Raw genomic sequence first — 27,844 nt, forward strand, 5'->3', positions numbered from 1 at the left:
TTCTCATTTTGGCCTTTAATGACAGCGCCACAGAGCTTTCATGAATACTGGCAACAAGTAAGAGCATATCAGACAGAGGTTGATTTAAATTGGCTATTGACGATGAACTGGCAATTCTATAGAAAGAACCGGCCATTCCATGGAAAGAAATGTGGTAATGTACTGTGTAGAAAAACAACAAGACACAACGTGGTAATAAAAGGTAATGATAAACATAAAAAGAAATTGGGGGTACATAAACTGAGGCTGTGGTTCTGTCCAAGGCGCCTTACAGAGCAGTGCACTGGACAGCCGACAATACGCTTTTTAAAGGCAATTTCCCCCGAGTTCGCAGAGATAGAATTCCTGGTATGGACACTGCGAAAGACGGTTTTGGTGTAAACTGCCTTTAAAAAGGGGCATTGTCGGCAGTCCAGTGCAGTGTTCTATAACGCAACTTAGATTGAATCCTGACCTAAAACTATGTCAAAAAATATTCAAAAATCACAAGGATTGGCATTGTTTGATCAGCATCTCCATGAACAGAGGAATAGTTCTGCAGTTTTACCCATGAACAACTAAAACTGAACCACCACCAAAATAATACAACTACATCAGAAACAGTGAGTCATTTTGGCCCGGTTGATGCTACACAACCAGAGTTTACTAGGTGCACAACTTCTTCATACAATGACAATAACGGTCACCATTTGACATGAGTCACCGTCCTCCTCATCATTGTAAAAAAGAGCTTGATAAAGGGCAAGTGTACAAGGTTTGTGATTATACAAGCGTTTCAGGATTAGAAAAATATGGATAGCATAACAAAACAAATATTCTGCATCGCCAGTGATTAAAATAACGTTTCCCAGAGTATCCAGCGTAAAAAATATATATGTGCGTCTGAAATGGCACCCTATTCCCTATAGAGTGCACTACTTGGTCAAAAGTATTGTAATAAACAGGGAATAGGACGCCATCTTGGACGCAACCACCAACTACGTTTTAGCCAGCAGTTCAGAAGTGAATATAACAGCTGTAGTGCTGGTATCGTCTTGGTTACACCCAGAGAGATTCAACTTACCATGTGGTCAAACACTCCAAGAGGTTGAGTCTGGACATGCCTACTACTTGGCTAGAACAAAACCCTGCACCCACACCAGCCCTCAGCAGAATAAGATGTCTCCACCAAAAGCACACATCTAAAACATTTGAAGAAAGCTGAAGAAAGAAATATTCCTATAAAATTCTAAAGGTCCTATTTAAACAAATAAAAGGTTTCTAGGGGTGCTTGAGGCTGAGAGGAGCAGGGAGATGAGTTGAGTTGTCCATAGACCAGCAAACAGACTGTCACTAGGTCCTCAGAAGCCTTGTTTATACCTGGCGCTAACATGCGACCTTTGTCCTGATCTTGTCCACATTCGGATTGTGCCCATATTTCCAGAAATATGTCTACACATGGTACGTACATGTCTTTAAATCGTCTACACCTGTCTGAAAATGCGGGCACGATCAGAATGTGGACAGGAGAAAGGATGCATGTTAGAACCATGTATAAACAGTGTTAAAGACAGGAGCTTTGTACTTAATGTCCTTCCCGATGCATTGTTGTTGTTTTCATTTACCATAAAAAACACAGAACATAGAAAGTCCTTCCAGTTCCCTGGCCTACGAACATGGCTGCTACTCCTTTACATGAAAACAGTAACATAAACATAATATTTGTTTCACAAAATGTCCTACCTCCCTCGCTCCACTGACTCCCTTACTGTCCGTAATACCAGCAACACAGTGGTCCACTGAACCACTGAGTCCTTAAGCTTTACCTCAGAGTCATCTGAAGGAAACGTGTTGGAGCTCCCAGGAACCAGGCCTCTGGCCCAGACAGCCTTTTTCATTTTTGGTAAAACTGCTGTTGCTTCCAGTTGAATTAATCTGGTGAATTTTCCAACAAGCAGCAGCAGCAGTCGGAGGTCTTCCAACCAGACCAGAAGAGGCCTAAGTGATCAGACAGACCCGACCCGTGGAGAACTTAGAACAAAGAGCTATCTAAATTAAATGTAGAATCTAATTTCCCCCCAAATAATAATTCCATTGTACATTCAGTAAGGTTTCTGTTAGTTACTTTGATGATCGGTTGTACATTGTGATCACTGGCTGAGTAAACAGCCCTTTGTGAAAGTCTTAAGGTTTTTCCATGCAACAATCATCAGATCTATGGACAGGAAAGCTGGTCCACACTTCCTTGAGTGTCCATCCATACACAGTGCATATGACTGCAATGTAGATTGATGCATGTGCATAAGATTCTGTGTGTATGCTCAGGTATATTCATATACAGGGATATATTCTTAGGGATATACTTGTATAACCATCTGCACAACATACAAATACATACATATAACTGGAGGTCCTCTCCGTTTTGAAATGAAATGTAACAAGTGTCATTCAGCAAAATTCTTCAGGCAAAGTAACTCTAACTAGTTTGTGTGCTCATGACCGATTGGTAACGATGTGTGTGTGTGTGTGTGTGTTAGGGGGTCTCAGAGTGCCTTGGTGCTGGTTGTGTGTGACACGGTGTGCGAGACGGGTTTCTGCGGGTAGCGGCTGTAGTAGTAGACCTGGAATAGAATGGCAATGTCCACTCCCACCTGCAGCAGACCACAGGTCCAGAACTGGACAGGAGCCTCGGTCAGCAGGAAGTAACCCGTCTTAAAGGTGTCCCCACTCGTCCACATCATCACCATTTTTATACTGCAGGGAGAAAGGGAGGAGAAAGAAGAGATGGGGGAAGATAAACATTTCAATGTTAGCAGAGCTAGAGACAGTGGTTGTCCAAAATCTGTCTTGCCTACTACTTACTAAAATGACATACTGTGTACTAAATCATACTACTTACTATGTATTATGTACTGTTTAGTATAAATGCATGCAGTAAGCAACAAATCAACATACTAGGCACACCCATACTAAGAATGCGTCACCTAATGCACAATTGCGCCGTTTCCCGCCATCCGTTCCTTTTGTTACAGCCTGTTCTCTTATCAGCCGATTATCAGCTGTTGTCAAAACACACGTGGGTCTGAAAATATGTTTCTCTTCCTCCATAGAGTGCAGTAAATACTAGATGAAGTCTAAACGAGTATGACATTCTGGCATTTAAAGGATACAACAAATTTCACACTATAACAAGTTATATTTTTGCATTGTCAAAAAGCCTACTATTTAGAACGTAAGTACAGGTATTCGGACACGGCCGGTGACACACCTGAACACTACCTTGAATCATGACAGAAAAGAGACAGGAAATCATGTAACACAATAACAGACCAAATACATCGTTAGTGGTGGGGATACTGACCCACTATTTCCAGAACAAACTATTAAAAGGAAAGAAATGGAATTCATTGAAGTTCATTTGCCACAACTCTTCTGGAGTTGAGAATCCTCTCAGGGAGGTTTATAAATTCAGACTCGTTGTGCGGTGAGTTCACCCGTCTGCTCTCTGCAGCAGCTCTTCTCCCTCCTCTCTCAGGGAGCTGCTTAGGCTGACTTCTCAGGAAGTCAGAGTAAATAAACAACTATAGTTCTGTTGTTCAGCTGTAGCTTTTAGAACAACTCTGTGGTTAGAATCAGGTGTGCTAGATTAGGGTTGGAGTGAAAACCTACAGGACAGTAGCGCTCCAGGAACAGCGTTGGAGAGCCCTACTTTAGGCTGTGGCCCCTCCTCTCTGTGTTACTCTGCAGCATTATGAACTATAATGAGCCAATAGGGAAGTAACACACTAACAGTAACCGTAGAAGGGAAGTACAGCAGGAGGTCTCTAGGTATGTTGTCTACTGTACAAAGACCAAGCTTTGAAAGCCCTCTACTTTTTAGATGGAGAAAACAGCATTGCTTATTATAAAAGGGTATATGCAAGGTTTCTTGGCATGCTGGGCTCCCAGGATCTCCGCTCCATGTTTCTAAAACACCCAAGTTACTTTTTATAATGAGAAAAGTCTTGACAGTGTTGGTGATTATGGATAAATCACAACAGACAAACAGTCTCCCCAGCTACTGCTATCCCTCTCCTCCAACCTCCCTCTCGTCTTTGGGACTCTTTGTTTTTCTCCCCGGGCTTTGTACTGAAGCCAAGGACGGAAGGTAAACGCTGACAAAGGAAGGACTGAGGCACAAACACAGTTAGCTAACAGCATTCAGAAGTGTTTACAATAAACCGCCTTCCCAAAACACTCCCTTCTGAACGCAGAGGCATCCTCTATCTGCTGTTCTTAATACTACCTGCCTCGTGTCGTGACATTTTGGAGTAGGGACCCCTGCTCGGAGTGCCAGAGCCAATCCTGACATGTCAGCGCTTTCCATTCATGTGTAAATAACACAGGTTAGTCAAAGGACAGAATGCTAATCTGAATATAAACACATTTAAAGGGTGAGGGTGGGGGAGAGGGAGATGCCTAATCTAATTGGTGTCAAGGGAAGACCTGTCAAATCAAATCACATTTTATTTGTCACATGCGCCAAATACAACAGATGCAGACCTTACTGTGAAATGCTTACTTACAAGCCCTTAACCAACAATGTGGTTCAAGAAATAAAGTAAAGAAAATATTTACTAAATAAAATAAAGTTAAAAATAAAATAAAAAGTAACACTATAAAATAACAATAACGAGGCTATATACAGGGGGTACCAGTACCGAGTCAATGTGCGGGGGTACAGGTTAGTCGAGGTAATTTGTACATGTATTACAGACTCGGTCAGGGAGAGGTTGAAAATGTCAGTGAAGACACCAGTTGTTCCACGCATGCTCTGAGTTCACATCCTGGTAATCTTTGTTAATGTTGACCTGTTTAAAAGGTCTTGCTCACATCGGCTACGGAGAGCGTGATCACACAGTCGTCCGGAACAGCTGGTGCTCTCACGCATGCTTCAATGTTGCTTCGCCTCGAAGCAAGCATAAAAAGGCATATAACTCGCCTGCTAGGCTCACGTCACTGGGCAGCTCGTGGGTGAGTTTCCCTTTGTAGTCCCTGTATAGGGTTTTGTATGGTTGCTGTGTACGTTGAAAATTCCAAATAATTATTCAGACAACATTTTCTAGGTGTTTCAGGGAAAGGGTTTTTGCACTAAGCAAATACACTGATGGCATATTCCATCATGGTATGCAGTAGTAGGCACAATAGACAAATCCATAATAAACACAACACATATCCTATGAATATTATACTGCATCTGTGACGTTACGACTGGGTCATAACCATACAGTACTGTCAAGTATTGACTACACTGCCAATACCTCTAATATGGTACCACTCTCCCTATGTCATTTGTCTGACCCTGTATCATTGTTATTGGCAAGGCAACATGTTCAATGATCCATACAAGTGAGCTGATGAAGATTTGCTGCATTGAGGGTACAAATGGTGGCTTCAAAGTACGAAGACTATCGTCTAGCAGGAGCCACTTAGCAGAGGTAATTGTCTTCAGGCTGATTACAGGGTACAGGTTCACCCCGTCACAGGCTGTCTGCTAGTTGAAGTTGGAAGTTTACATACACCTTAGCCAAATACATTTAAACTCAGTTTTTCACAATTCCTGACATTTAATCCTCGTAAAAATTTCCTATTTTAGGTCAGTTAGGATCACCACTTTATTTTAAGAATGTGAAATGTCAGAATAATAGTAGAGAGAATGATTTATTTCAGCTTTTATTTCTTTCATCACATTCCCAGTGGGTCAGAAGTTTACATACACTCAATTAGTATTTGGTAGCATTGTCTTTAAATTGTTTAACTTGGGTCAAACGTTTCGGGTAGCCTTCCACAAGCTTCCCACAAGCTTCCTGGCTCGCACACGCTTTTTCAGTTCTGCCCACAAATTTTCTATGGGATGGAGGTCAGGGCTTTGTGATGGCCACTCCAATACCTTGACTTTGTTGTCCTTTGGGATGGTGTTCTTCGGCTTGCAAGCCTCTCCATTTTTCCTCCAAACATAACGATGGTCATTAAGGCCAAACAGTTATATTTTTGTTTCATCAGACCAGAGGGCATTTCTCCAAAAAGTACGATCTTTGTCCCCATGTGCAGTTGCAAACTGTAGTTTGGCTTTTTTATGGCGGTTTTGGAGCAGTGGCTTCTTCCTTGCTGAGCGGCCTTTCAGGTTATGTTGATATAGGACTTGTTTTACTGTGGATATACAGTGGGGAGAACAAGTATTTGATACACTGCCGATTTTGCAGGTTTTCCTACTTACAAAGCATGTAGAGGTCTGTCATTTTTATCATAGGTACACTTCAACTGTGAGAGACGGAATCTAAAACAAAAATCCAGAAAATCACATTGTATGATTTTTAAGTAATTAATTTGCATTTTATTGCATGACATAAGTATTTGATCACCTACCAACCAGTAAGAATTCCGGCTCTCACAGACCTGTTAGTTTTTCTTTAAGAAGCCCTCCTGTTCTCCACTCATTACCTGTATTAACTGCACCTGTTTGAACTCGTTACCTGTATAAAAGACACCTGTCCACACACTCAATCAAACAGACTCCAACCTCTCCACAATGGCCAAGACCAGAGAGCTGTGTAAGGACATCAGGGATAAATTGTAGACCTGTACAAGGCTGGGATGGGCTACAGGACAATAGCCAAGCAGCTTGGTGAGAAGGCAACAACTGTTGGCACAATTATTAGAAAATGGAAGAAGTTCAAGATGACGGTCAATCACCCTCGGTCTGGGGCTCCATGCAAGATCTCACCTCGTGGGGCATCAATGATCATGAGGAATGTGAGGGATCAGCCCAGAACTACACGGCAGGACCTGGTCAATGACCTGAAGAGAGCTGGGACCACAGTCTCAAAGAAAACCATTAGTAACACACTACGCCATCATGGATTAAAATCCTGCAGCGCACGCAAGGTCCCCCTGCTCAAGCCAGCGCATGTCCAGGACCGTCTGAAGTTTGCCAATGACCATCTGGATGATCCAGAGGAGGAATGGGAGAAGGTCATGTGGTCTGATGAGACAAAAATAGAGCTTTTTGCTCTAAACTCCACTCGCCGTGTTTGGAGGAATAGAAGGATGAGTACAACCCCAAGAACACCATCCCAACCGTGAAGCATGGAGGTGGAAACATCATTCTTTGGGGATGCTTTTCTGCAAAGGGGACAGGACGACTGCACCGTATTGAGGGGAGGATGGATGGGGCCATGTATCGCGAGATCTTGACCAACAACCTCCTTCCCTCAGTAAGAGCATTGAAGATGGGTCGTGGCTGGGTCTTCCAGCATGACAACGACACGAAACACACAGCCAGGGCAACTAAGGAGTGGCTCCGTAAGAAGCATCTCAAGGTCCTGGAGTGGCCTAGCCAGTCTCCAGACCTGAACCCAATAGAAAATCTTTGGAGGGAGCCGAAAGTCCATATTGCCCAGCGACAGCCCCGAAACCTGAAGGATCTGGAGAAGGTCTGTATGGAGGAGTGGGCCAAAATCCCTGCTGCAGTGTGTGCAAACCTGGTCAAGAACTACAGGAAACGTATGATCTCTGTAATTGCAAACTAAGGTTTCTGTACCAAATATTCAGTTCTGCTTTTCTGATGTATCAAATACTTATGTCATGCAATAAAATGCAAATTAATTACTTAAAAATCATACAATGTGATTTTCTGGATTTTTGTTTTAGATTCCTTCTCTCACAGTTGAAGTGTACCTATGATAAAAATTACAGAACTCTACATGCTTTGTAAGTAGGAAAACCTGCAAAATTGTCAGTGTATCAAATACTTGTTCTCCCCACTGTAGATACTTTTGTACCTGTTTCCTCCAGCATCTTCACAAGGACCTTTGCTGTTGTTCTGGGATTGATTTGCACTTTTCGCACCAAAGTACGTTAATTTCTAGGAGACAGAACACCTTCCTGAGCGGTATGATGGCTGCGTGGTCCCATGCTGTTTATACTTGCGCACTACTGTTTGTACAGATGGACGTGGTACCTTCAGGTGTTTGGAAATTGCTCCCAAGGATGAACCAGACTTGTGGAGGTCTACATTTTTTGTCTGTGGTCTTGGCTGATTGTTTTTGAGTTTACCATGATGTCAAACAAAGAGGCCCTGAGTTTGAAGGTAGGCCTTGAAATAGATCCATAGGTACACCTCCAATTGACTGAAATGTTATCAGAAGCTTCTAAAGCCATAACATAATTTTCTGTAATTTTCCAAGCTGTTTAAAGGCACAGTGAATTTAGTGTATGTAAACTTCTGACCCACTGGAATTGTGATAGTGAATTATGAGTGAACTAATCTGTCTGTAAACAATTGTTGGAAAAATTACTTGTGTCATGCACAAAGTAGATGTCCTAACCGACTTGCCAAAACTATAGTTTGTTAACAAGAAATGTGTGGAGTGGTTGAAAAACGAGTTTTAATGACTCCAACTTAAAACCTCTCTGGTACAAGTGGCACGCTAGCGTCCCACCTCGACAACAGCCAGTGAAACTGCAGGGCGCCAAATTCAAAACAGAAATCCCATAATTACAATTCCTCAAAATACAAGTATTATACACCATTTTAAAAGATAAACTTCTTGTAAATCCAACCACAGTGTCCGATTTCAAAAAGGCTTTACGGCAAAAGCACACCATGCGATTATGTTAGGTCAGCGCCTAGCCACAGAAAACCATACAGCCATTTTCCAACCAAGGAGGTGTCACAAAAGTCAGAAATAACATTAAAATGAATCACTTACCTTTGATGATCTTCATCAGATGGCACTCCCAGGACTCCATGTTAGACAATAAATGTTTGTTTTGTTCGATAAAGTTCATCTTTATGTCCAAATACCTCTGTTTTGTTGGTGCGTTCAGAAATTCAAAGGCACAATGTGCGCTCTCAACATCAAGACGAAAAGTCAAAAAAGTACAATAAAAGTTAGTAGAAACATGTCAAACGATGTTTAAAATCAATCCTCAGGTTGTTTTTGTCATAAATAAATCAATAATATTTAAACCGGACAAAAGCTTCCTCAATAGACAAGTAGAAACAAGAAAGGCGCGTTCCCGATCACGCGCAGGACTCATGGCGTCTCATTGAAAGTGCTGTATCTCCCTAATTTTTAGAGTAAAAGCCTGAAACAATGCCTAAAGACTGGCCACATGTAGAGGAAGCCATATATATCGTGAACTGGGTCCTAAGTCTTTGTATGGTGGATAGGCTTTCAATGGAAAAACAGCCTTTCAAAATAATAGTACTTCCTGGTTGGATTTTCCTCAGGTTTTCGCCTGCCATATTAGTTATGTTATACTCACAGACATTATTTTAAGAGTTTTGGAAACTTCAGAGTGTTTTCTATCCAAATCTACTAATTATATGCATATCCTAGCTTCTGGGCCTGAGTAGTAGGCCGTTTAATTTGGGTAGAATTAAACGGAGAAATGTTTTTCTCCAAATGCTGCCCCCTACCCTAGTGAAGTTTTAAGTGTATGTAAACTTCCGACTTCAACTGTAGCACCCACAAGATGAGGGGAGGAAAGAGGAAGGGGTGAGACCTGTCAAATCTTCTATATTATTCATGTCTCCACCTTCACCTCACGCCCCTTTACTCATTTCATTTGTAACACCCTTTTAAATAACCTTCCCATGCATCTACTCATACTACCTCCCTCCTTGCATCTTTCTCTCTCTCCCTCCATCCTCTCTCTCTCCCTCCAAATCCATCCAAGGTAGGAAGCTTGTTAGTTCTGGGGAGGAGGAGAAACATTTATTTATTTCTCTCCGAGTGCTGACGTAGAGTTTGGGCCAGCTTTGTGTGTAATGATGTGAGAGCAGGATTGAGGATTTGATCAGCCCTCCTGAGAACTCGGTCTGCGTCTCCAATGGCACCCTATGTACTGCACTACTTTTGACCAAGGCCCATCTCTATAGGGAATAGGGTGCCATTTGGGACGTAGCCTCAGAGAGAATGCTGGGAGGTCAGGGATGGGGTCAGAACATGCCTGGGAAATGATTCTAAAAGTCCCCAGCCACTTACAGAAGACTAACTGGGAGGTAAAAAAGCCTGTATGCATCGGAGGTGGAGGAGGATGGAAGACCCTCTGCATTTCATCAGGTAATCAGCAGCTCCACAGCCCAGGTGGGTGGGCAAGTTGTCATAGACTTGTCTGACAAGGTAGTGATGCAGTGTTGTGAATGCAGAGACAGACTTGTATACTGACTGAATTTAAATGGTCAAACAACAGCTAGATGGCAGGCTAAATAAGGCACTCCCTCTGAGCGTGTTATCTGTCCATGGGAAACAGCTCACACAGAGAGGACTTATAAGGACAGTCAGTCAGTAGGCGGTCTGCAGAGCCTGTCTCTCCATGTTCCATTACCTTTATCTCAGGCCAGGGGCCCAGACATCAACGCCAGGTATCCCCCGCCTAGCTACCATCCCCCGCCTCCCACCCCAGTCATTAGTTTGACTGCTCATGTCGGTTTATGTTCATTGCTGCCCTGCTACACACACAGACGCACACCCACACACCGCTGGAGACCTGACATCATGCCAGCACACCTAGACCAAAGTACCATTAATTCGGCACACAGAGGCTAATACGGGGGGGGAAGCCACACACAGAAAGGATAGGAGGGAAGACCACAATAACTAAGTACATCTATCTCCAAAATCACTGGGCAAACCAACCCCACGCTAAATCACCACACCAGGAAATATTCACAATATAATACATCTCATCCAAGGTGACCACAGGGGATAAATTCAGCAGGATTACATAATGTGTGTTTCGTAAGTTCTCAACTTCAAACAGTTCACACAGCCCTATAATTAAGCCTCAAATTCGAATGAATTGTCTTTGACCATGGAGCTACGTTTGAGAGAGAGAGAGAGGCAGAGAGAGAGAGAGGCAGAGAGAGAGAGAGAGAGGCAGAGAGAGAGAGAGAGAGGCAGAGAGAGAGAGAGAGAGAGAGGCAGAGAGACAGAGAGAGACAGAGAGGCAGAGAGAGACAGAGAGATCTTTTCTTTACTGAGGTTGACTTGACATCCTTGAAGTAAATATGTGATATGGAGCTGTACTGTAACTATAGAACAGGAGGACTACATTTACATCCAATTTGAACTTCATTTCCCATCAAACCATGACAAGACAGATCAGAATACACTTCCTGTATACAAGCTTCCCCCATCATCTCCTCCCCACCCAACATCCACCATTAGAGCAACCATGTTGTGTCACCCACAGCCCCCAGTCGCCCTCCTCTTTGTGTTGTAGTAATGTTCTGTTTGGTAACTGTCTGCTAGAGGGGTCTTGCGCCTGGCTCTGACAGGTCAATATAAACAGGAAGTGATGGAAAAGCAAACGCATGCCTTCAGCCACCACTGTGACCTGTATGCTCAAGTCAGCTGGCCCTCGCAACATATTCGGCACCAGACCCACTGGCTCCAGGTCATCTATAAATCTTTGCTAGGTAAAGCTCCTCCTTATCTCAGCTCACTGGTCACCATAACACCCACCCGTAGCACACGCTCCAGCAGGTATCTCTCACCGGTCATTCCCAAAGCCAACACCTCATTTGGCCACCTTTCCTTCCAGTTCTCTGCTGCAAATGACTGGAACGAATTGCAAAAATCGCTGAAGTTGGAGACTTATATCGCCCTCACTAACTTTAAGCATCACCTATCTGAGCAGCTTACCTATCACTGCAGTTGTACACAGCCCATCTGTAAATAGCCCATCCAACTACCTACCTCATCCCCATATTGGTTTTGATTTACTTTTTTGCACACCAGGATGTCTACTTGCACATCATCTGCACATCTATCACTCCAGTGTTAATTTGCTAAATTGTAATTACTTCGCTACTATGGCCTATTTATTGCCTTACCTCCTTACTCCATTTGCACACACTGTATATAGATTTTCTGTTGTGTTATTGACTGTACTTTTGTTTATCCCATGTGTAACTCTGTGTTGTTGTTTTTGGTCGCACTGCTTTGCTTTGTCTTGGCCAGGTCGCAGTTGTAAATGAGAACTTGTTCTCAACTGGCCTACCTGGTTAAACAAAGGTGAATGAGAACTTGTTCTCAACTGGCCTACCTGGTTAAATAAAGGTGAATGAGAACTTGTTCTCAACTGGCCTACCTGGTGAAATAAAGGCGAAATAAATCAAATCAAAAATTAGCATCAAGTGTCCCAAATGGCACCCTTTTCCCTAATAGGCCCTGATCAAAAGTAGTGCACTATAGTGCATTCGGAAAGTATTCAGACCACTCGACTTGTTCCACATTTTGTTACATTACAGCCTTATTCAAAAACGTCAAAAAATTAAATTATCTACACACACACAAAGCAAAAACAGGTTTTTAGGAATTTTAGCAAATGTATTAAAAATAAAAAAAGGAAATATTACATTTACATAAGTATTCAGACCCTTTACTCAGTACTTTGTTGAAGCACATTTGGCAGTGATTACAGCCTTGAGTCTTCTTGGGTATGACGCTACAAGCTTGGCACACCTGTATTTGGGGAGTTTCTCCCATTTTTCTCTGCAGATCCTCTCAAGCTCTGTCATGTTGGATGGGAAGCGTTGTTGCAAAGCTATTTTCAGTTCTCTCCAGAGATGTAAGATGGGGTTCAAGTCCGGGCTCTGGCTGGGCCACTCAAGGGCATTCAGAGACCTCTCCCGAAGCCACTCCTAAGTTGTCTTGGGTGTGTGCTTAAGGTCGTTGTCCTGTTGGAAGGTGAACCTTCAGATCCTGAACACTCTGGAGCAGGTTTTCATCAAGGATCTCTCTGTACTTTGCTCCATTCATATTTCCCTCGATCCTGACTAGTGTCCCAGTCCCTGCTGCTGAAAAACATCCCCACAGCATGATGCTGCTACCACCATGCTTCACCGTAGGGATGGTGCCAGGTTTCCTCAAGATGTGACGCTTGGCATTCATGCCAAAGTGTTCAATCTTGGTTTCATCAGACCAGATAATCTTGTTTCTCATGGTCTAAGAGTCCTTTAGGTGCCTTTTGGCAAACTCCAAGTGGGCTGTCATGTGCATTTTACTGAGGAATGGCTTCAGTCTAGCCACTCTACCATAAAGGCCTGATTGGTGGAGTGCTGCAGAGATGGTTGTCCTTCTGGAAGGTTCTCCCATCTCCACAGAGGAACTCTGTCAGAGCGACCATCGGGTTCTTGGTCACCTCCCTGGCCAAGGCCCTTCTCCCCCTATTGCTCAGTTTGGCTAGTAAGACAGCTCTATGAAGTCTTGGTGGTTTCAAACTTCTTCCATTTATGAATGGATGCTACTGTGTTCTTGGGGACCTTCAATGCTACAGACATTTTTTGGTACCCTTCCCTAGATCTTGTGCCTCGACACAATCCTGTCACAGGTGGACTCCAATCAAGTTGTAGAAACATCTCAAGAATGATCAATGGAAACAGGATGCACCTGAGCTCAAATTCGAGTCTCATAGCAAAGGGTCTGAATACTTATGTAAATAAGGTATTTCTGTTTTTCTAAAAACCTGTTTTCGCTTTGTCATCATGGGGTAGTATGCGTAGATTGATGAGGATTTTATATTTTATTTAATCCCTTTTAGAATAAGGCTGTAACGTAACAAAATGTGGAAAAAGTCAAAGGGTCTGAATACTTTCCGAATGCACTGAATATATGGAATAGGGTGCAATTTGGGATAGGGTGCAATTTGGGATGCAGATCTGTTGTCATTAACCATCTCTGGACCTGACTGGCATGGCATGTTCTGGGGTTTGGCTTAACACATTCATTATTTTATGAAGGCATATTTTTTATTATGAGTCTTTGATAATCAATATGATAATGAGGTACTCAATCTTTCTATTTTTAGTGATGTTATATTTTTCGTCTGTCGCATGATCATTCAGAGACTATTTACATTGTGTTGTGTGTGTGTGTACAGTGCTTTCAGAAAGTATTCACACCCCTTGACATTTTCCATATTTAGTTTTATTACAGCCTGAATTTCAAATTAATTAAATTGATATGTTGTGTTACTGGCTTACACACAATACCCCATAATGTCAAATAAGTGGCATTATGTTTTTGGAAACTTTAACTAATTAATTAAAAATGAAAAGATGAAAAGTCTTAAGTAAATAAGTATTTAACCCCTTTGTTATGGCAAGCCTAAATAAGTTCAGGAGTAAAAATGTCCTTAACAAGTTACATAATAAGTTGCATGGACTGTGCGCAATAAGTGTTTAACATAATTTTTGAATGACTACTTCATCTCTGTACCCCACACATACAATAATCTGTAAGGTCCTTCAGTCAAAGTGAATTTCAAAACAGACTCAACCAAAGACCAGTGAGGTTTTCCAATGTCTCGCAAAGAAGGGCACCTACTGGTAGATGGTTAAAAAATATCCCTTTGAGCATGGTGAAGTTACTAATTACACTTTGGATGGTGTATTAATAAACCCAGTCACCACAAAGACGCAGGCGTCCCTCCTAACTCAATTGCCAGAGAGGAAGGAAACCGCTCAGGGATTTCACCATGAGGCCAACGGTGACTTTAAAACATTGCAGTTCCTCCACAATATTAACCTAAATGACAGAGTGGAAAGCAGTGGTGCAAAGTAGTTAAGAAAAATACTTTAGAGTACTACTTAAGTAGTTTTTTGGGGGTATCTGTACTTGACTATTTATATTTTTGACAACTTAGTTTTACTCCACTACATTCCTAAAGAAAATATTGTACTTTTTTTTATTTATTTATTTTTTCTCCCCTTTTCTCCCAAATTTTTTTTTCGTGGTATCCAATCGCTAGTAATTACTATCTTGTCTCATCGCTACAACTCCCGTACGGGCTCGGGAGAGACGAAGGTCGAAAGCCATGCGTCCTCCGAAGCACAACCCAACCAAGCCGCACTGCTTCTTAACACAGCGCGCCTCCAACCCGGAAGCCAGCCGCACCAATGTGTCGGAGGAAACACCGTGCACCCGGCCCCCTTGGTTAGCGCGCACTGCGCCCGGCCCGCCACAGGAGTCGCTGGAGCGCGATGAGACAAGGATATCCCTAACGGCCAAACCCTCCCTAACCCGGACGACGCTAGGCCAATTGTGCGTCGCCCCACGGACCTCCCGGTCGCGGCCGGCTGCGACAGAGCCTGGGCGCGAACCCAGAGACTCTGGTGGCGCAGTGCTCTAGACCACTGCGCCACCCGGGAGGCCTAAAATATTGTACTTTTTACATTTTCCCTGACAACCAAAAGTTCTGGTTACATTTGGAATGCTTTGCAGGACAGGAAAATGGTCAAAATCATGCACTTATCAAGAGAACACGTGGTCATTCCTACTGCCTCTGGCAGACTCACTAAACACAAATGCATATTTTGTAAATAATGTCAGTGTTGGAGTGTGCCCCTGGCTATCCATACATTTTAAAAACAAGAAAATGGTGCCGTCTGCTTTGTCCTTTTACCCCTACCTATATGTACATATTACCTCAATTACCTCGACTAACCTGTTCCCCAGCACATTGACTTGGTACCTGTACCCCCTGTATATACTGTAGCCTCGTTATTATTATTTTATTGTGTTACTTTAGATAATTTACTAAATATTTTTCTTTAAACTGCATTGTTGGTTAAGGGTTTGAAAGTCAGAATTTCATGGTAAGGTCTGTACCTGTTTTATTTGGTGCATGTGAAAAATCAATTTTGATTTGATTAATATAAGGAATTTTAAATGATTTATAGTTTTACTGTTGATACTTAAGTATATTTAAAACCAAAACATTTTAGAGACTTTTACTCAAGAAAGACAATTGGGTACTTTTTCCACCACTGGTGAAAAGTAGGGAGCCTGTACAGAATAAAAATATTCCAAAACATGTATCCAGTTTGCAATTAGGCACTAAAGTAAAACTGCTAAAAATATGGCAAAGAAATGTACTTTATGTCCTGAATAAAAAGCGTTATGTTTGGGGGAAATCCAAGAGATCACCGAGTACCGCTCTTCATATTTTCAAGCAGGGTGATGGCTGCATCATGTTATAGGTATGCTTGTCATCGGCAAGGACTAGGGAGTTGTTTGGGATAAAAATAAACAAAATCGAGCTAAGCACAGGCAAAATCCTAGAGGAAAACCTGGTGTAGTCAGTTGCTTACCCAGACGACACTGAATGTTCCTGAGTGGCCTAGTTCCAGTTTTGGCTTGAAAATCTATGGCAAGACTTGAAAATAGCAGTCAAGTAATAATAAAGAACCAACTTCACAGAAGTTGAAGAATTAAAAAAATAAACAAAGTGTAAATATTGTTAAATCCAGGTGTGAAAAGCTCTTAGAGACTTAACCAAAAAGACACAGCTGTAATCCCTGCCAAAGGTGATTCTAACATGTATTGACTCAGGGGCGTGAGCACTAATGCAAATGCGATATTTCTGTATTTAATTTTCAATACATTTGGAAAAATGTCAAAACACATGTTTTCACTTTGTCATTATGGGGGTTGTGTGTAGAAGGGTGAGAAAGAAAATCTATGTAACACATTTTCAATTCAGCCTGTAACACAAAATGTGGAATAAGTAAAGGGACGTGAACAGTTTCTGAAGGCACTGTATGTGTGTGTACACACGTGTGTGCGTCGGTCATGACTCAGTCACAACTGCGTGACTAATAATAGGAACTCGGAACACTACTGAAGATCCTCAATTAAAACTCCATGATGATGACAGCAACGGCACTAAATGGGTATAATATAATCATCATCATAATAACAGCATTAGAATGGAGCGTTAACAATGAAGCGTCATGTTTTATATATATTTAATTGTCTGTGCGAATCCTGCCTAAGGATTAATTCGCTAGGGAGAATGAAGGCAGTAAAAAGCCAATAAGTTCAATTAAAAGACAAATCTAAGGAGGCATCCTGTTCTAAATCAGGTCTCAGTTTAAATAATACACTATATATTCACAAAAGTATGTGGGCACCCCTTCAAATTAGTGGATTCGTCCATTTCAGCCACACCCGTTGCTGATAGGTGTACAAAATCGAGCACACAGCCATGCTGTCTCTATAGACAAACATTGGCAGTAGAATGGCCTTACCGAAGAGCTCAGTGACTTTCAAAGTGGCACCGTCATAGGATGCCATCTTTCCAACAAGTCAGTTAGTCAAATTTCTGCCCTGCTAGAGCTGCCCTGGTCAACTGTAAGTGCTGTTATCGCGAACTGGAAATGCCTAAGAGCAACAACGGCTCAGCCGCGAAGTGGTAGGCCACACAAGCTCACAGAATGGGACTGCCGAGTGCTGAAGCATGTAAAAATCTTCTGTCCTTGGTTGCAACACTCACTACCGAGTTCCAAACTGCCTCTGGAAGCAATGTCAGCACAACAACTGTTCGTCGGGAGCTTTATGAAATGGTTTTCCATGGCCGAGCAGCCACACACTAGCCTAAGATCACAATGCGCAATGCCAAGCGTTGACTGAAGTGGTGTAAAGCTCGCTGCCATTGGACTCTGGAGCAGTGGAAACGGGTTCTCCGGAGTGATGAATTACACTTCACCATCTGGTAGTCCGACGGACGAATCTGGGTTTGGTGGATGCCAGGAGAACGCTACCTGACAGAATGCATAGTGCCAACTGTAAAGTTTGGTATAGGAGGAATAATGGTCTGGGGATGTTTTTCATGGTCTGGGCTAGGCCCCTTAGTTCCAGTGAAGGGAAATTGTAACGCTACAGCATACAATGACATCCTAGACGATTCTGTGCTTCCAACTTTGTGGCAACAGTTTGGGGAAGGCCCTTTCCTGTTTCAACATGACAATGCCACCATGCACAAAGCGAGGCCCATACAGAAATCGCTTGATGAGATCGGTGTGGAAGAACTTGACTGGCCTGCACAGAGCCCTGATCTCAACCCCACTGAATGCCTTTGGGATGAAAAGGGAACACCGACTGCGAGCCAGGCCTAATCGCCCAACACCAGTGCCGGACCTCACTAATGTTCGTGGATGAATGGAAGCAAGTCCCCGCAGCAATGTTCCAACATCTAGTGGAAAGCCTTCCCAGAAGAGTGGAGGCTGTTATAGCAGCAAAAGGGGGGACCAACTCCATATTAATGCCCATGATTTTGGAATGAGATGATCGACGAACATGTGTCCACATACTTTTGGTCATGTAGTGTATAAACCAAAGAACATGTTCACTTCTAGTAGAAAATCCTTTCACTGAATAAACTAAAGTCAGTACCAGTTAGGCGTCTGAATTACATATCCAAGTATTTAAGTGTTCCATAAATTAGACTGAATTTATACACAGGTGTGCAAATGAAAAGACCAGTTTGAGGTCATAGGTCTCATAATAAACCACTGAAGGTCAGCAGCTGGGCTATGAGTAGTATGGAAGCAAGAGATGGGATGAACGACAGCGAATGTCAACTGAGATAAAGGGGAGACAATTGAATGGCAACTGTGGTGTCTTCAGTGTGTATGTGTGACGTCCTCACCTCATCCCCTCAGTACTCTTGTTCTGGTAGTTGCAGTAGAGCTGTGGCATCCCCAGCATGGCCTCAGTGAAGACAGCCAGGAAGCCCAGGCTCTCTACGAACACAGACGAGTCCAGCAGCAGGTAGGTGACGTAGGCCGCCAGCAGGGTGAACGCCAACACACACTGCAGGTAGTCCACGAAACGACTCCACGACCAGAAGTGGCTCCAGTCAAAGTCTGAGGCAGACAGACATGCGGAGAGAAAGTAAGACACAATACTAACACCGATAAACTGACGGTTCTTACCTTTTTTGAGGTCGATCTTTCTCCATCATGATACGCTGGCTCGAGAAGACTGTAATAAAAAGCATTGCATGTGACGTGAAACAAGGAGGCATAGCTGCATGGAAAATTTATTTGGAACGAATTTGGAAAATGCAGAATGATTTACTCTAATGTTCCTGCCTCACTGACATCCCAAATGTTCCCTAAAGGTTGAATGGTTTTTTCATCAGGGAAATAAACAAAAACAAGTTCAAGTTCACTGAAGAAGGAGACATATGAAGTCATGACTTCAAGAAGAAAATCGTCGTACAACTGCAGGCCTGCAATACAATCTCTAGTGATCCGACAACATCTCAGCTAGGAGACTGGCACCTCCACAATACATTGTGCTGCTACTACCTGTCATCTCCAACCTATAGGAGTAGCTAAGACAACCGTAACGCGATCAGCATATGAATAAGGTTAGTGATGAGGATGCCTCCTTCTTTGGCATGTTGACGATTATGTTACGTTAAACTGTCAAATGTTAGTCTTAATCGATTCATTCCCTTTCCCTGCGGTAAATCAACGAAGTCACCACTGAGCTGCACGTAATGCGTTTTAAAACTTCACTGAGACAACAACACACGGAGCCTGACCGCGCTCTAAATGACGTTAGGGGAGAGAAGAATAAATGGAGGAAATTAAATCACCACGGAAAGGAGGGGGAGAAGAGGTGGAGGGGAAACACGCTGTGCAGCATCTTCAATAGGATTTTACACAAACCTCTACGTTGTACAGGGGTCATGCTGAAAATAGATTCTACTCATCTAAAAAGACACATCGGAACATCAAGCTCCTCTGAGAAGGCCTGTGGAACAGAGTATGAGACGAGAGCTTCAGAAGGATTATGGAGAAAAACTGTTTCAGGAGCTACTGGTGAACCTCGCGACTCAAACACACTTAAACTGAATCAAATAAAGAGGGCGCAAACTCATACATCTCATCTAGAATAACATGGTTGGTTTCCTACCATTCTCCATAATCACATTCCCTTTTGACAAACCACAAGAAGAGGGATGACACATAACGTGTCCTGCTGACTTACTGAGATTGAATTCTGAAGTGCATTCTAAATTACAACGGAACGTATTTTACTGAAATATTGATGTTCACCGGATCTGAGATTTAGATGACATTTCTAATACGCATGGCAGACAGGTGTATGTGAGGAAGTCAGGGTGTGCATGATGGATTATCATGTCTACGGTTTGCAACTAAATCGCCTAATCATGGAGTGGGGTGAGTCCGTCTTGCCCTCACTGATAACAGCAATGCCTTGAGGGGGGTGAGGATATCTCAAAGAGACACACACGGCTTATTGTAATGATAGAAGAGTGTTGTTACAGGGTGTTTACAGCAGCACCTTTGCATGCTACACCACACTGTGCCCCTCCACCTCTGTGCCATTCATCTACTCTGGGGCGCTCTCGTTCCATCGCTTCCCTCATCCCCTCTCCTAGTTCCTCCCTCTGTTAAATCTGACATGGAGCCACTGTGTGCATGTGTGGGAGAGAGAGCTGGAATCATGTCATATTGCTTTGCATGTGTTGGTCTCCTCAGAACATTAGTTTAGAAGCTGTCATTTAGCCTGTCAGGTCTACACTTCCCACAGTTACATGTTGTCATTCATAGTCCATAATCATGCAGGGAAAACAAAAGCCACGTAAAATAAAAATGGTCCAGAAAAAATAACCTGCTTTTTGGGGCTAAAATCAAAGCTAGAAGTGTGAGGAGAGTAGGAGGTGATTCATTGGAACCGGTCAGATTCACGCCATACAGGAGAGACTGTGATGACTAATAAGCATCGAAAGAAGAATATAGACTATTCCCAATGCCCAGTTCCCCTGTCCTCCCTGATTGTCCCTTTAACAGTACACAGGCCAAACAACCAACCCCCCCCTCACATATCTGGTACTGCTAAATACTGCTCAACGTTCTTTGTTTGAACTCACAGGGAGGGAGCTTAACGCACCTGCCCTCCGTGGTTATTTCTCCAGAGTGATTGGGAACCTGCTGTCATAATGGATCTAGGATGAGGTGCCATAGAGAGAGGGAAGCCAGCTCTGAACATCACAGAACATTAAACAGTTCGGTACAAGCACAGAACACACACACAACAGTCTCAGGAATATACTGAAATCTACTGGTTCAACAGGTCCGTGTGACAGTCCGATGATAACGTGTCAGAATACTGTTGTTTCTTCTGTCTCAGTTTGACACTCATGTTTACAACTTCAGTGAAAGCAGGTGAAATTATATTTAAATATTCAATTGTAACCAACCTCATCAAAGCCTGAAACCCCAACAAAGATAAGGAGACGTCAGAACTATTTGTTACTCCCAAACTACATTTAGACAAACCGCCCTTTAGGGAGTTCGCCAAAGAGTAGTTTGTTGATGAATTCCTTCTTTTACATCCCATACATACATAGCACTTTCCTTCCATGTTTTATTACATTACCTCCACCTGTACCCTTTCATCCTTCCAACAATAGTGGATTACAACATGCCTCTCCTTCTTATCTCCTCCTGGACTAATCAATAGAGGAACAGACCCGTGTCTATGCAACAGACAGACGAGCAACAGACACATACACTACATGGCCAAAAGTGCTCGTCGAACATCTCATTCCAAAATCATGGGCATTAATATGGAGTTGGTCCCCCCTTTGCTGCTATAACAGCCTCCACTCTTTTGGGAAGGCTTCCCACTAGATGTTGGAACATTGCCGCGGGGACTTGCTTCCATTGAGCCACAAGAGCATTAGTGAGGTCGGGTACTGATGTTGGGTGATTAGGCCTGGCTCGCAGTCGTCGTTCCAATTCATCCCAAAGGTGTTCAACGGGGTTGAGGTCAGGGCTCTGTGCAGGCCAGTCAAGTTCTTTCACACCGATCTCAACAAACAATTTCTGTATGGACCTCGCTTTGCGCACAGGGGCATATTGTCATGCTGAAACAGGGAAGGGCCTTCCCCAAACTGTTGCATATGAGGTTCCTGTTCTGTGAGCTTGTGTGGCCTACCACTTCTCTGCTGAGTCATTGTTGCTCCTAGATGTTTCCACTTCACAATAACAGCATTTACAGATGACCAGGGAAGCTCTAGTAGGGCAGACTTTTGACTGACTTGTTGGAAAGATGGCATCCTATGACGGTGCCACGTTGAAAAAGTTACTGAGCTCTTCAGTAAGGCCATTCTACCGCCAATGTTTGTCTATGTGGATTGCATGGCTGTGTGCTTGATTTTATACACCTGTCAGCAACGGGTGTGGCTGAAATAGCCAAATCCACTCATTTGAAGGGGTGTCCACATACACTATATATACAAAAGTATGGCTATGGAACAGGCAGGGGCAAATAGTGAGGCTGAGGGAGACGGAGCCAGGGAGGAGAGGAATAGGGTCTGGGAGACAAAGAACCAGAGAGCCAGGGAGGCAGAGCTCCAGATTCAGACCTGTGCAGCCCAAAGCCAGGAAAAGGCTAGGGAGAACACACCCTGGCTCTGGTTCCAGCTCGAATGCCAAGAAACATGACAACTGAACTCTGGTTCCGCTGCCAAGTACCAACTGTTTCATGTACAGACCAAAACAGTGAACATACACGTGGGACACAAAATGCCAGCTTTTGATGAGGTAAGTTGAAGCCAGAATTAAGCTTTTTCTACTGTGATGAGAAGAAAGCCAGCTTACCATACCACTGGAGTTGTGCTGTAGAACATCATGCTGGGTGGAAACAATTTGACAAGTTGTAAGAAGTTGGCAGCAACTCTGCCAGTCAACTCCCAGTTCCCAATGACACAAAAACACAACACTCAATTCCAAACACAGAGGCTGAATAAAAGGGTGGCAAAAATCATTTTGATTGCTGAAATGAATATCTTCAACAGTCTGTGCCTTTCTCTACAACTATAATTGTATTCTACAATGCACGATCAAATTAAACAAACAGATTTTGATGGGGATTTTTGAATTATGTTACTCAGAATGAAGCATGGGTTTTAAGAGAGAAGACGATTGAACCCAATAAAGTGTGGGATGGATAGCAGTTCTGAGAAGGTAAACTTCATCACCGTCAGTGAGGACTCTGGACAATATACAACACAGAGCCCGTGGTCCCGTGTGGCTCAGTTGGTAGAGCATGGCGCTTGCAACGCCAGGGTTGTGGGTTCAATTCCCACGGGGGGACCAGGATGAATATGTATGAACTTTCCAATGTGTAAGTCGCTCTGGATAAGAGCGTCTGCTAAATGACTTAAATGTAAATGTTAAATGTAAATGTAAATTATTCTGTCTTCACAGGTACTGTAGGCCTTTGTTATTTCCCAGCACCACCTACTGTCCACATGGAGGATAGCAACTCCTTCCCAACTACAAAGCAGCAGTGCTAACCAGAACTAACCACAACATTGAGATCCATTGTTAGTAAACGCATACTAATGATGCTCACACACTAATCACAAAAACAAAGTTCTCAGCACAATGAAACAGGTACAATTGATTGCTGGTCATCAGCCTCTCTCAACTGGCTGGGTGAGGGGCTCCGTACAGTAACAAGAAGAGGGAGTTGAAACAAAAGGGCAAAGATAGAGGTTGAATAACCAGGACAGAGTTAGGAAGTCTACAGTCTTACAAACTGTCACATCTGTGAGCTGTCTGTGCATCTTTAGCAAGCTGGTGTGAATCCAAGTCATCATCATTGTTTTACCAGACAGGACCACAGAGCAGAGGGCAGTGCACATTAGCTTTCACATGCAGCATTTAATAGAATTGTTGCTGTAGCGCTAACAAAATAATACTGAGCATAGTTCATTTCAAACCAAGAAACATAGCCGAGCAATTAGTCTATCAAGGTCAATAACATAGCAAGTAAATAGCAACAATCAAAAGTCTTAATACATATGCTTAATCAATATATGAGTCTAGAACGCATGCATTTTCATTTTCATTTTCTGAGTAAGAATCTGATAGTCGTCACAATCAGACAACTCAAAGAACTGAAGCAAAATGAAATGTCCATGCACAATCACTGCAATACAGTAGATGCATGCTATAGTAAACTAATATCAGTAGCATAAAAAGCCTTTTACAAACGGAAACAATTCAAGCTATTGACTATAGCTAACACGCATTGTGAACTTCCATGCGAACACTATAACAACTATATTGGTTCTTTAGGAATCACAAATGGAGATATAACGAGGGTGGATCACATGCGATGCAGGAGGATCCTTGCCAGGTTAAGGCATGATGATGAGTTAGTGGCAGTTAATACTGTGAATGGAGCAATGCGAGAAGGAGAGCCACACAAGACCATGCGGTAAGGAAAGAGAGAGAGATGAAGGGAGGAAGGCAGAGAGAGAGAGACAGTACCTACCCAGAAAGAACTTCTTAGGGACTTTGATCTCCTCGTCCTTACTGTCTGTTGCTACAGACACAAAATCAGAAGAGGGAACAGAGAAAGAGAGCTTGGTTTCTCTTGTGCTACAGACCAGAACTGACCCACAGTTTGAAGTCAAGAGAAGTTTATTTTTGACATAAGGTTCGTGATTTCAAATGGACAACCCAATAACTACCCTGTGGGAATTAACATAGTTGAAACCTCAACATTTGGATCTGACTGAGTTGAAACCTCAACGTTTGTTTTAAGTTAGAGTTGAAACATCAACGTTTGGGTCGGACAGAGTTGAAACCTAAACTGTTGGCCAGAGTAGGGACCTCAACGTTTGGCCAGAGTTGAAACTTCAACGTTTGTTTTACATCAGACAGAGTTGAAATCTCAACGTTAGACTAATCATAAACAGCCTGTTTTCTCAAATCATCTGACCCGCCTACCCTGATCCTGTCAACTTGATTGGCTACCAAACTCTGAATTGAGGCCACATGATGGCAGCACTGAGCATTCAATGTTCTAGTATTCCGTTGGCAGGGAAACTGGTGTAGGTCAGTCAGTCAGTCAGTCAGTCAGTCAGTCAACCAACCAACCAACAGGCTGAGGAAGGGAGTTATGAACCAGATTCAGCAGCCAGCCCACTCTAGTTCCGTAAACAGATTATCAACATCCTGTTATGACTGCAATGGGAATATTTAGGATGAATAATTTTTCACTTTCTTTAATACACGTGATTCTGCCAGTGTTCTGTTTGTGCAAGGTGTGGGTTGAATTAGAGATGAATAATCTCTTTCAAAAGAGAGACCTGGCCAAAATAGCAGCACACAAAGTTGCAGACACATTGACAACTTAAAACACAAAGCACTAGAATTTATATACATACATTTACACATTGAACAGCAAGATTTTGGGGGAAAGTGTGGTGCAACTAGGGGTCAAAACACTTACATTTTCCATCAGTGTGAATGTTATGGATTGTTCTCGTATCTGTTGATAGTGTTTGACGCCAGACTGGAGGTGCAAAAGGGCCGAGGACACACTGATTATCACTGTATTCTGTGACACTGTGTGATTATGTAGACGCTAACAAAGTCACTGGCTTTATGTTTTCCTACAAGCCTCTCGGGCTGGTGTTTACAGAACATGTGGTCAGTGCTGTCTGATTAGTATATTAATAAGGGCAGTTAGCCATTCTCTCTGCTCCTGTGTGGGATATTGTTCTCCTTTTTGCAAACTCTTTTATTCACATGGAAATTACAAAGACAAACTAGAGTTGTACAGTACAAGGCCACATTCAGTAGGCAAATGTCAAATGTTGCAGATACAAATGTTTGACTTATTTAACCTTTATTTAACTAGGCAAGTATGTTAATAACAAATTCTTATTTACAATGACAGCCTACCCCGGCCAAACCCAAACCCGGACGACGCTGGGACAATTTAGCGCCGCCCTATGGGTCACCCAATCACGGCAGGTTGTGATACAGCCTGGAATCTAACCAGGGTCTGTAGTGACGCCTCTAACACTGAGAGGCAGTGCCTTAGACCGCTGCGCCACTCAGAAGCTCATAAATGTCATGAAGAGCCAACATGATTCATTATTCTACATGTCAGAGAGGCATGTTTGATCTACATAACACATTTCTATCTGACCGTTCCACAACATTATGCCCTGCTGAATGCACCCCATAGCACTGGGTTGGTTTAGATTGTCAGATTTGAGTTGTGTGTTTAAGCTGTAAAGTATATTACGAACATGAAGGAGTTCCTTTGAGAGGAAGGACAATTGGGCAACTAAGGAATGTGTAACACACACACACACACTCTCCAGAGGTTGGTGATACAACCAAGCACTATCAGTAGTTCACACCATGATGTGAACGGAGGTTATAAACTGATTATAAAGCTATAAAGAGTAGGGACAGGCCAGGGAGGAGGATACCGACCTGTGAATGAACGCCGCTTAGTCTGGAGTTCGGTGGCTACGCGGACGTTGGTACACAGGTTGAGCATGATCAACATGGTGGCTATCATGACAATGCTCTGCCACAGGAGTGGCGTCTCAAAGTAGCGCCCAAACCTGGAAAGAGGAGACAGGGAGTAGTCAGGGCACAGACTCCAGGGTGGCAATACTATTCTGCATGGAGACAATAGGCTTCTGTTGGAACCAAACAAAAACGGTGCTATGCAAACCAATACAAGGATTCCCGTGAGGGGCAGTATCATTTTCAAACACTGTAAAATCTGAAGGGCCAAATAGTTGGAGTCTGTCTGTTCTTCAAATGCACTTAGGCTACAGCCTTCACATGCATCAATGCACATTTGAATAACATGAAACTGCAAGTTTACTGCACCTATGGCAAAACTTACCTGAACAGTATACGCAGAATATTGGCCACCAGTAGGACGAGGCAGACATAGGTGGAGAATCCCTCTGCGTTCTGTGTCCGTCTGATGTCCCTGTACTGGGGGATGTAAGGCACCACTCCACCAAACACCATAGCCCCCGCAGCAATCCATGTCACCAGTTGGTTCAGGACATACATGAGCTGCTCTAACATCTCATCTTCCATGTTCTCTCTCTGTTATCTAGTCTACCAGGGCACAGCAAATCATGGGAAGTCCCAAAGGGGCTGCGCGAAGTTCTAGTGAGCTACACTTGCCTTTCAATAATGTGGTGTAGCCTAGTCAGAGAATGTGAATAGACCAGTGCCTTCGTATGCTTATTGACAGTCAACTATTGGATCAATAACCAATGAAGGGGACAAAATGATGTGTTCCTGCCATTAAAAAAAAGTTCCTTCTTTCAAACCAAATGTAAAGCAGAAATAACTATGTCCATCAATGATGTTCTATTGAACAGTTTACAGTAGACTCCAGAGGTTCTACCTCAGCAGAAATCCCGAGTTGCGGCGCTACTGTTTCATACTACTGTAACTATATGAGATGTACAATGTAACAAGTTGAATGTTAGGCTACAATTGAGAACATCAACAGTCGGCCAGAGAAATCTAACTTGTCGGTCGACCAATCAAATGAATGCAATATTATTCAATAACAGTTTCAATTGCCTGGATTTTTCGCGATTTGTAAAGAAAACTAAAATAGTCAACCCTCGACATTTGCTTTCCAGTTGTCCCCAGTCTAATCGAAGCGACTCAAATCCCCAGTCTTCCGGATGGGTTTGTAGTTACAACCGGACAGCAGCATGAATCTGTGCATCACATGATTGTCATTTACAAAACAAATCCCGTTTGTCTGGAAAATATCATTCCAGCAAAAATCGAAAGAGCGTGAATTTACCGGAAAGTGCAAAAACCCCTGCGTCCACTGCTCTCCCCGCCACACAAACAGAAAGCTAGAGCAGCACTTCCTTCTACGTCAAAATCGTCGCTCCCTGCTTTGGCAACATCTGACTTTGGCTGCATGGTCCTAGACAGAATTGTGTTTAAAGGGGGCATCAACCACTTAGTGTATTTATGTATATCCTATTGTACTTGTCCTATTTTGAGTCATTGAACATAGGCCTATATATGTGTTTTTGTATTTTTATTTTCTTCCATCATTATCATGATGAACAGTTGACATTCTGAGAATAAGGGATGATTGCAGTGAGTCCGGATTAAGACATTTTGCCGAGGTTACATAATCGTGATGACTGTAATCTGTTTGTCACAAAACAACGTTCT

General features: G+C 43.0%; 1 protein-coding gene and 1 non-coding gene across 3 annotated transcripts; one reads left to right on the forward strand and one right to left on the reverse strand.

The window, feature by feature from the left end:
* Nucleotides 1-27,556, reverse strand: LOC139558530 (solute carrier family 66 member 2). Of its 2 annotated transcripts, XM_071373697.1 has the most exons (5): nucleotides 26,526-27,556; nucleotides 26,102-26,235; nucleotides 24,141-24,191; nucleotides 18,463-18,679; nucleotides 1-2,733 (listed from the first exon to the last, which is right to left on the reverse strand). In XM_071373697.1, the coding sequence occupies exons 1-5, from the start codon at nucleotides 26,726-26,728 to the stop codon at nucleotides 2,523-2,525; spliced, it is 816 nt and encodes a 271-aa protein (XP_071229798.1). In that variant the 5' UTR covers nucleotides 26,729-27,556; the 3' UTR covers nucleotides 1-2,522. The 2 variants fall into 2 exon arrangements, with proteins under 2 accessions (XP_071229798.1, XP_071229799.1); XM_071373698.1 differs by lacking the exon at nucleotides 24,141-24,191 and having other exon boundaries at nucleotides 26,526-27,551.
* Nucleotides 22,878-22,954, forward strand: trnaa-ugc (transfer RNA alanine (anticodon UGC)). Its single transcript has one exon. It is a non-coding gene; the product is annotated as a tRNA-Ala (tRNA).
* Nucleotides 27,557-27,844: the final 288 nt, after the last annotated feature.

This window comes from Salvelinus alpinus, chromosome 29, assembly GCF_045679555.1.
Source record: "Salvelinus alpinus chromosome 29, SLU_Salpinus.1, whole genome shotgun sequence".
NCBI classification, from domain to species: domain Eukaryota; kingdom Metazoa; phylum Chordata; class Actinopteri; order Salmoniformes; family Salmonidae; genus Salvelinus; species Salvelinus alpinus.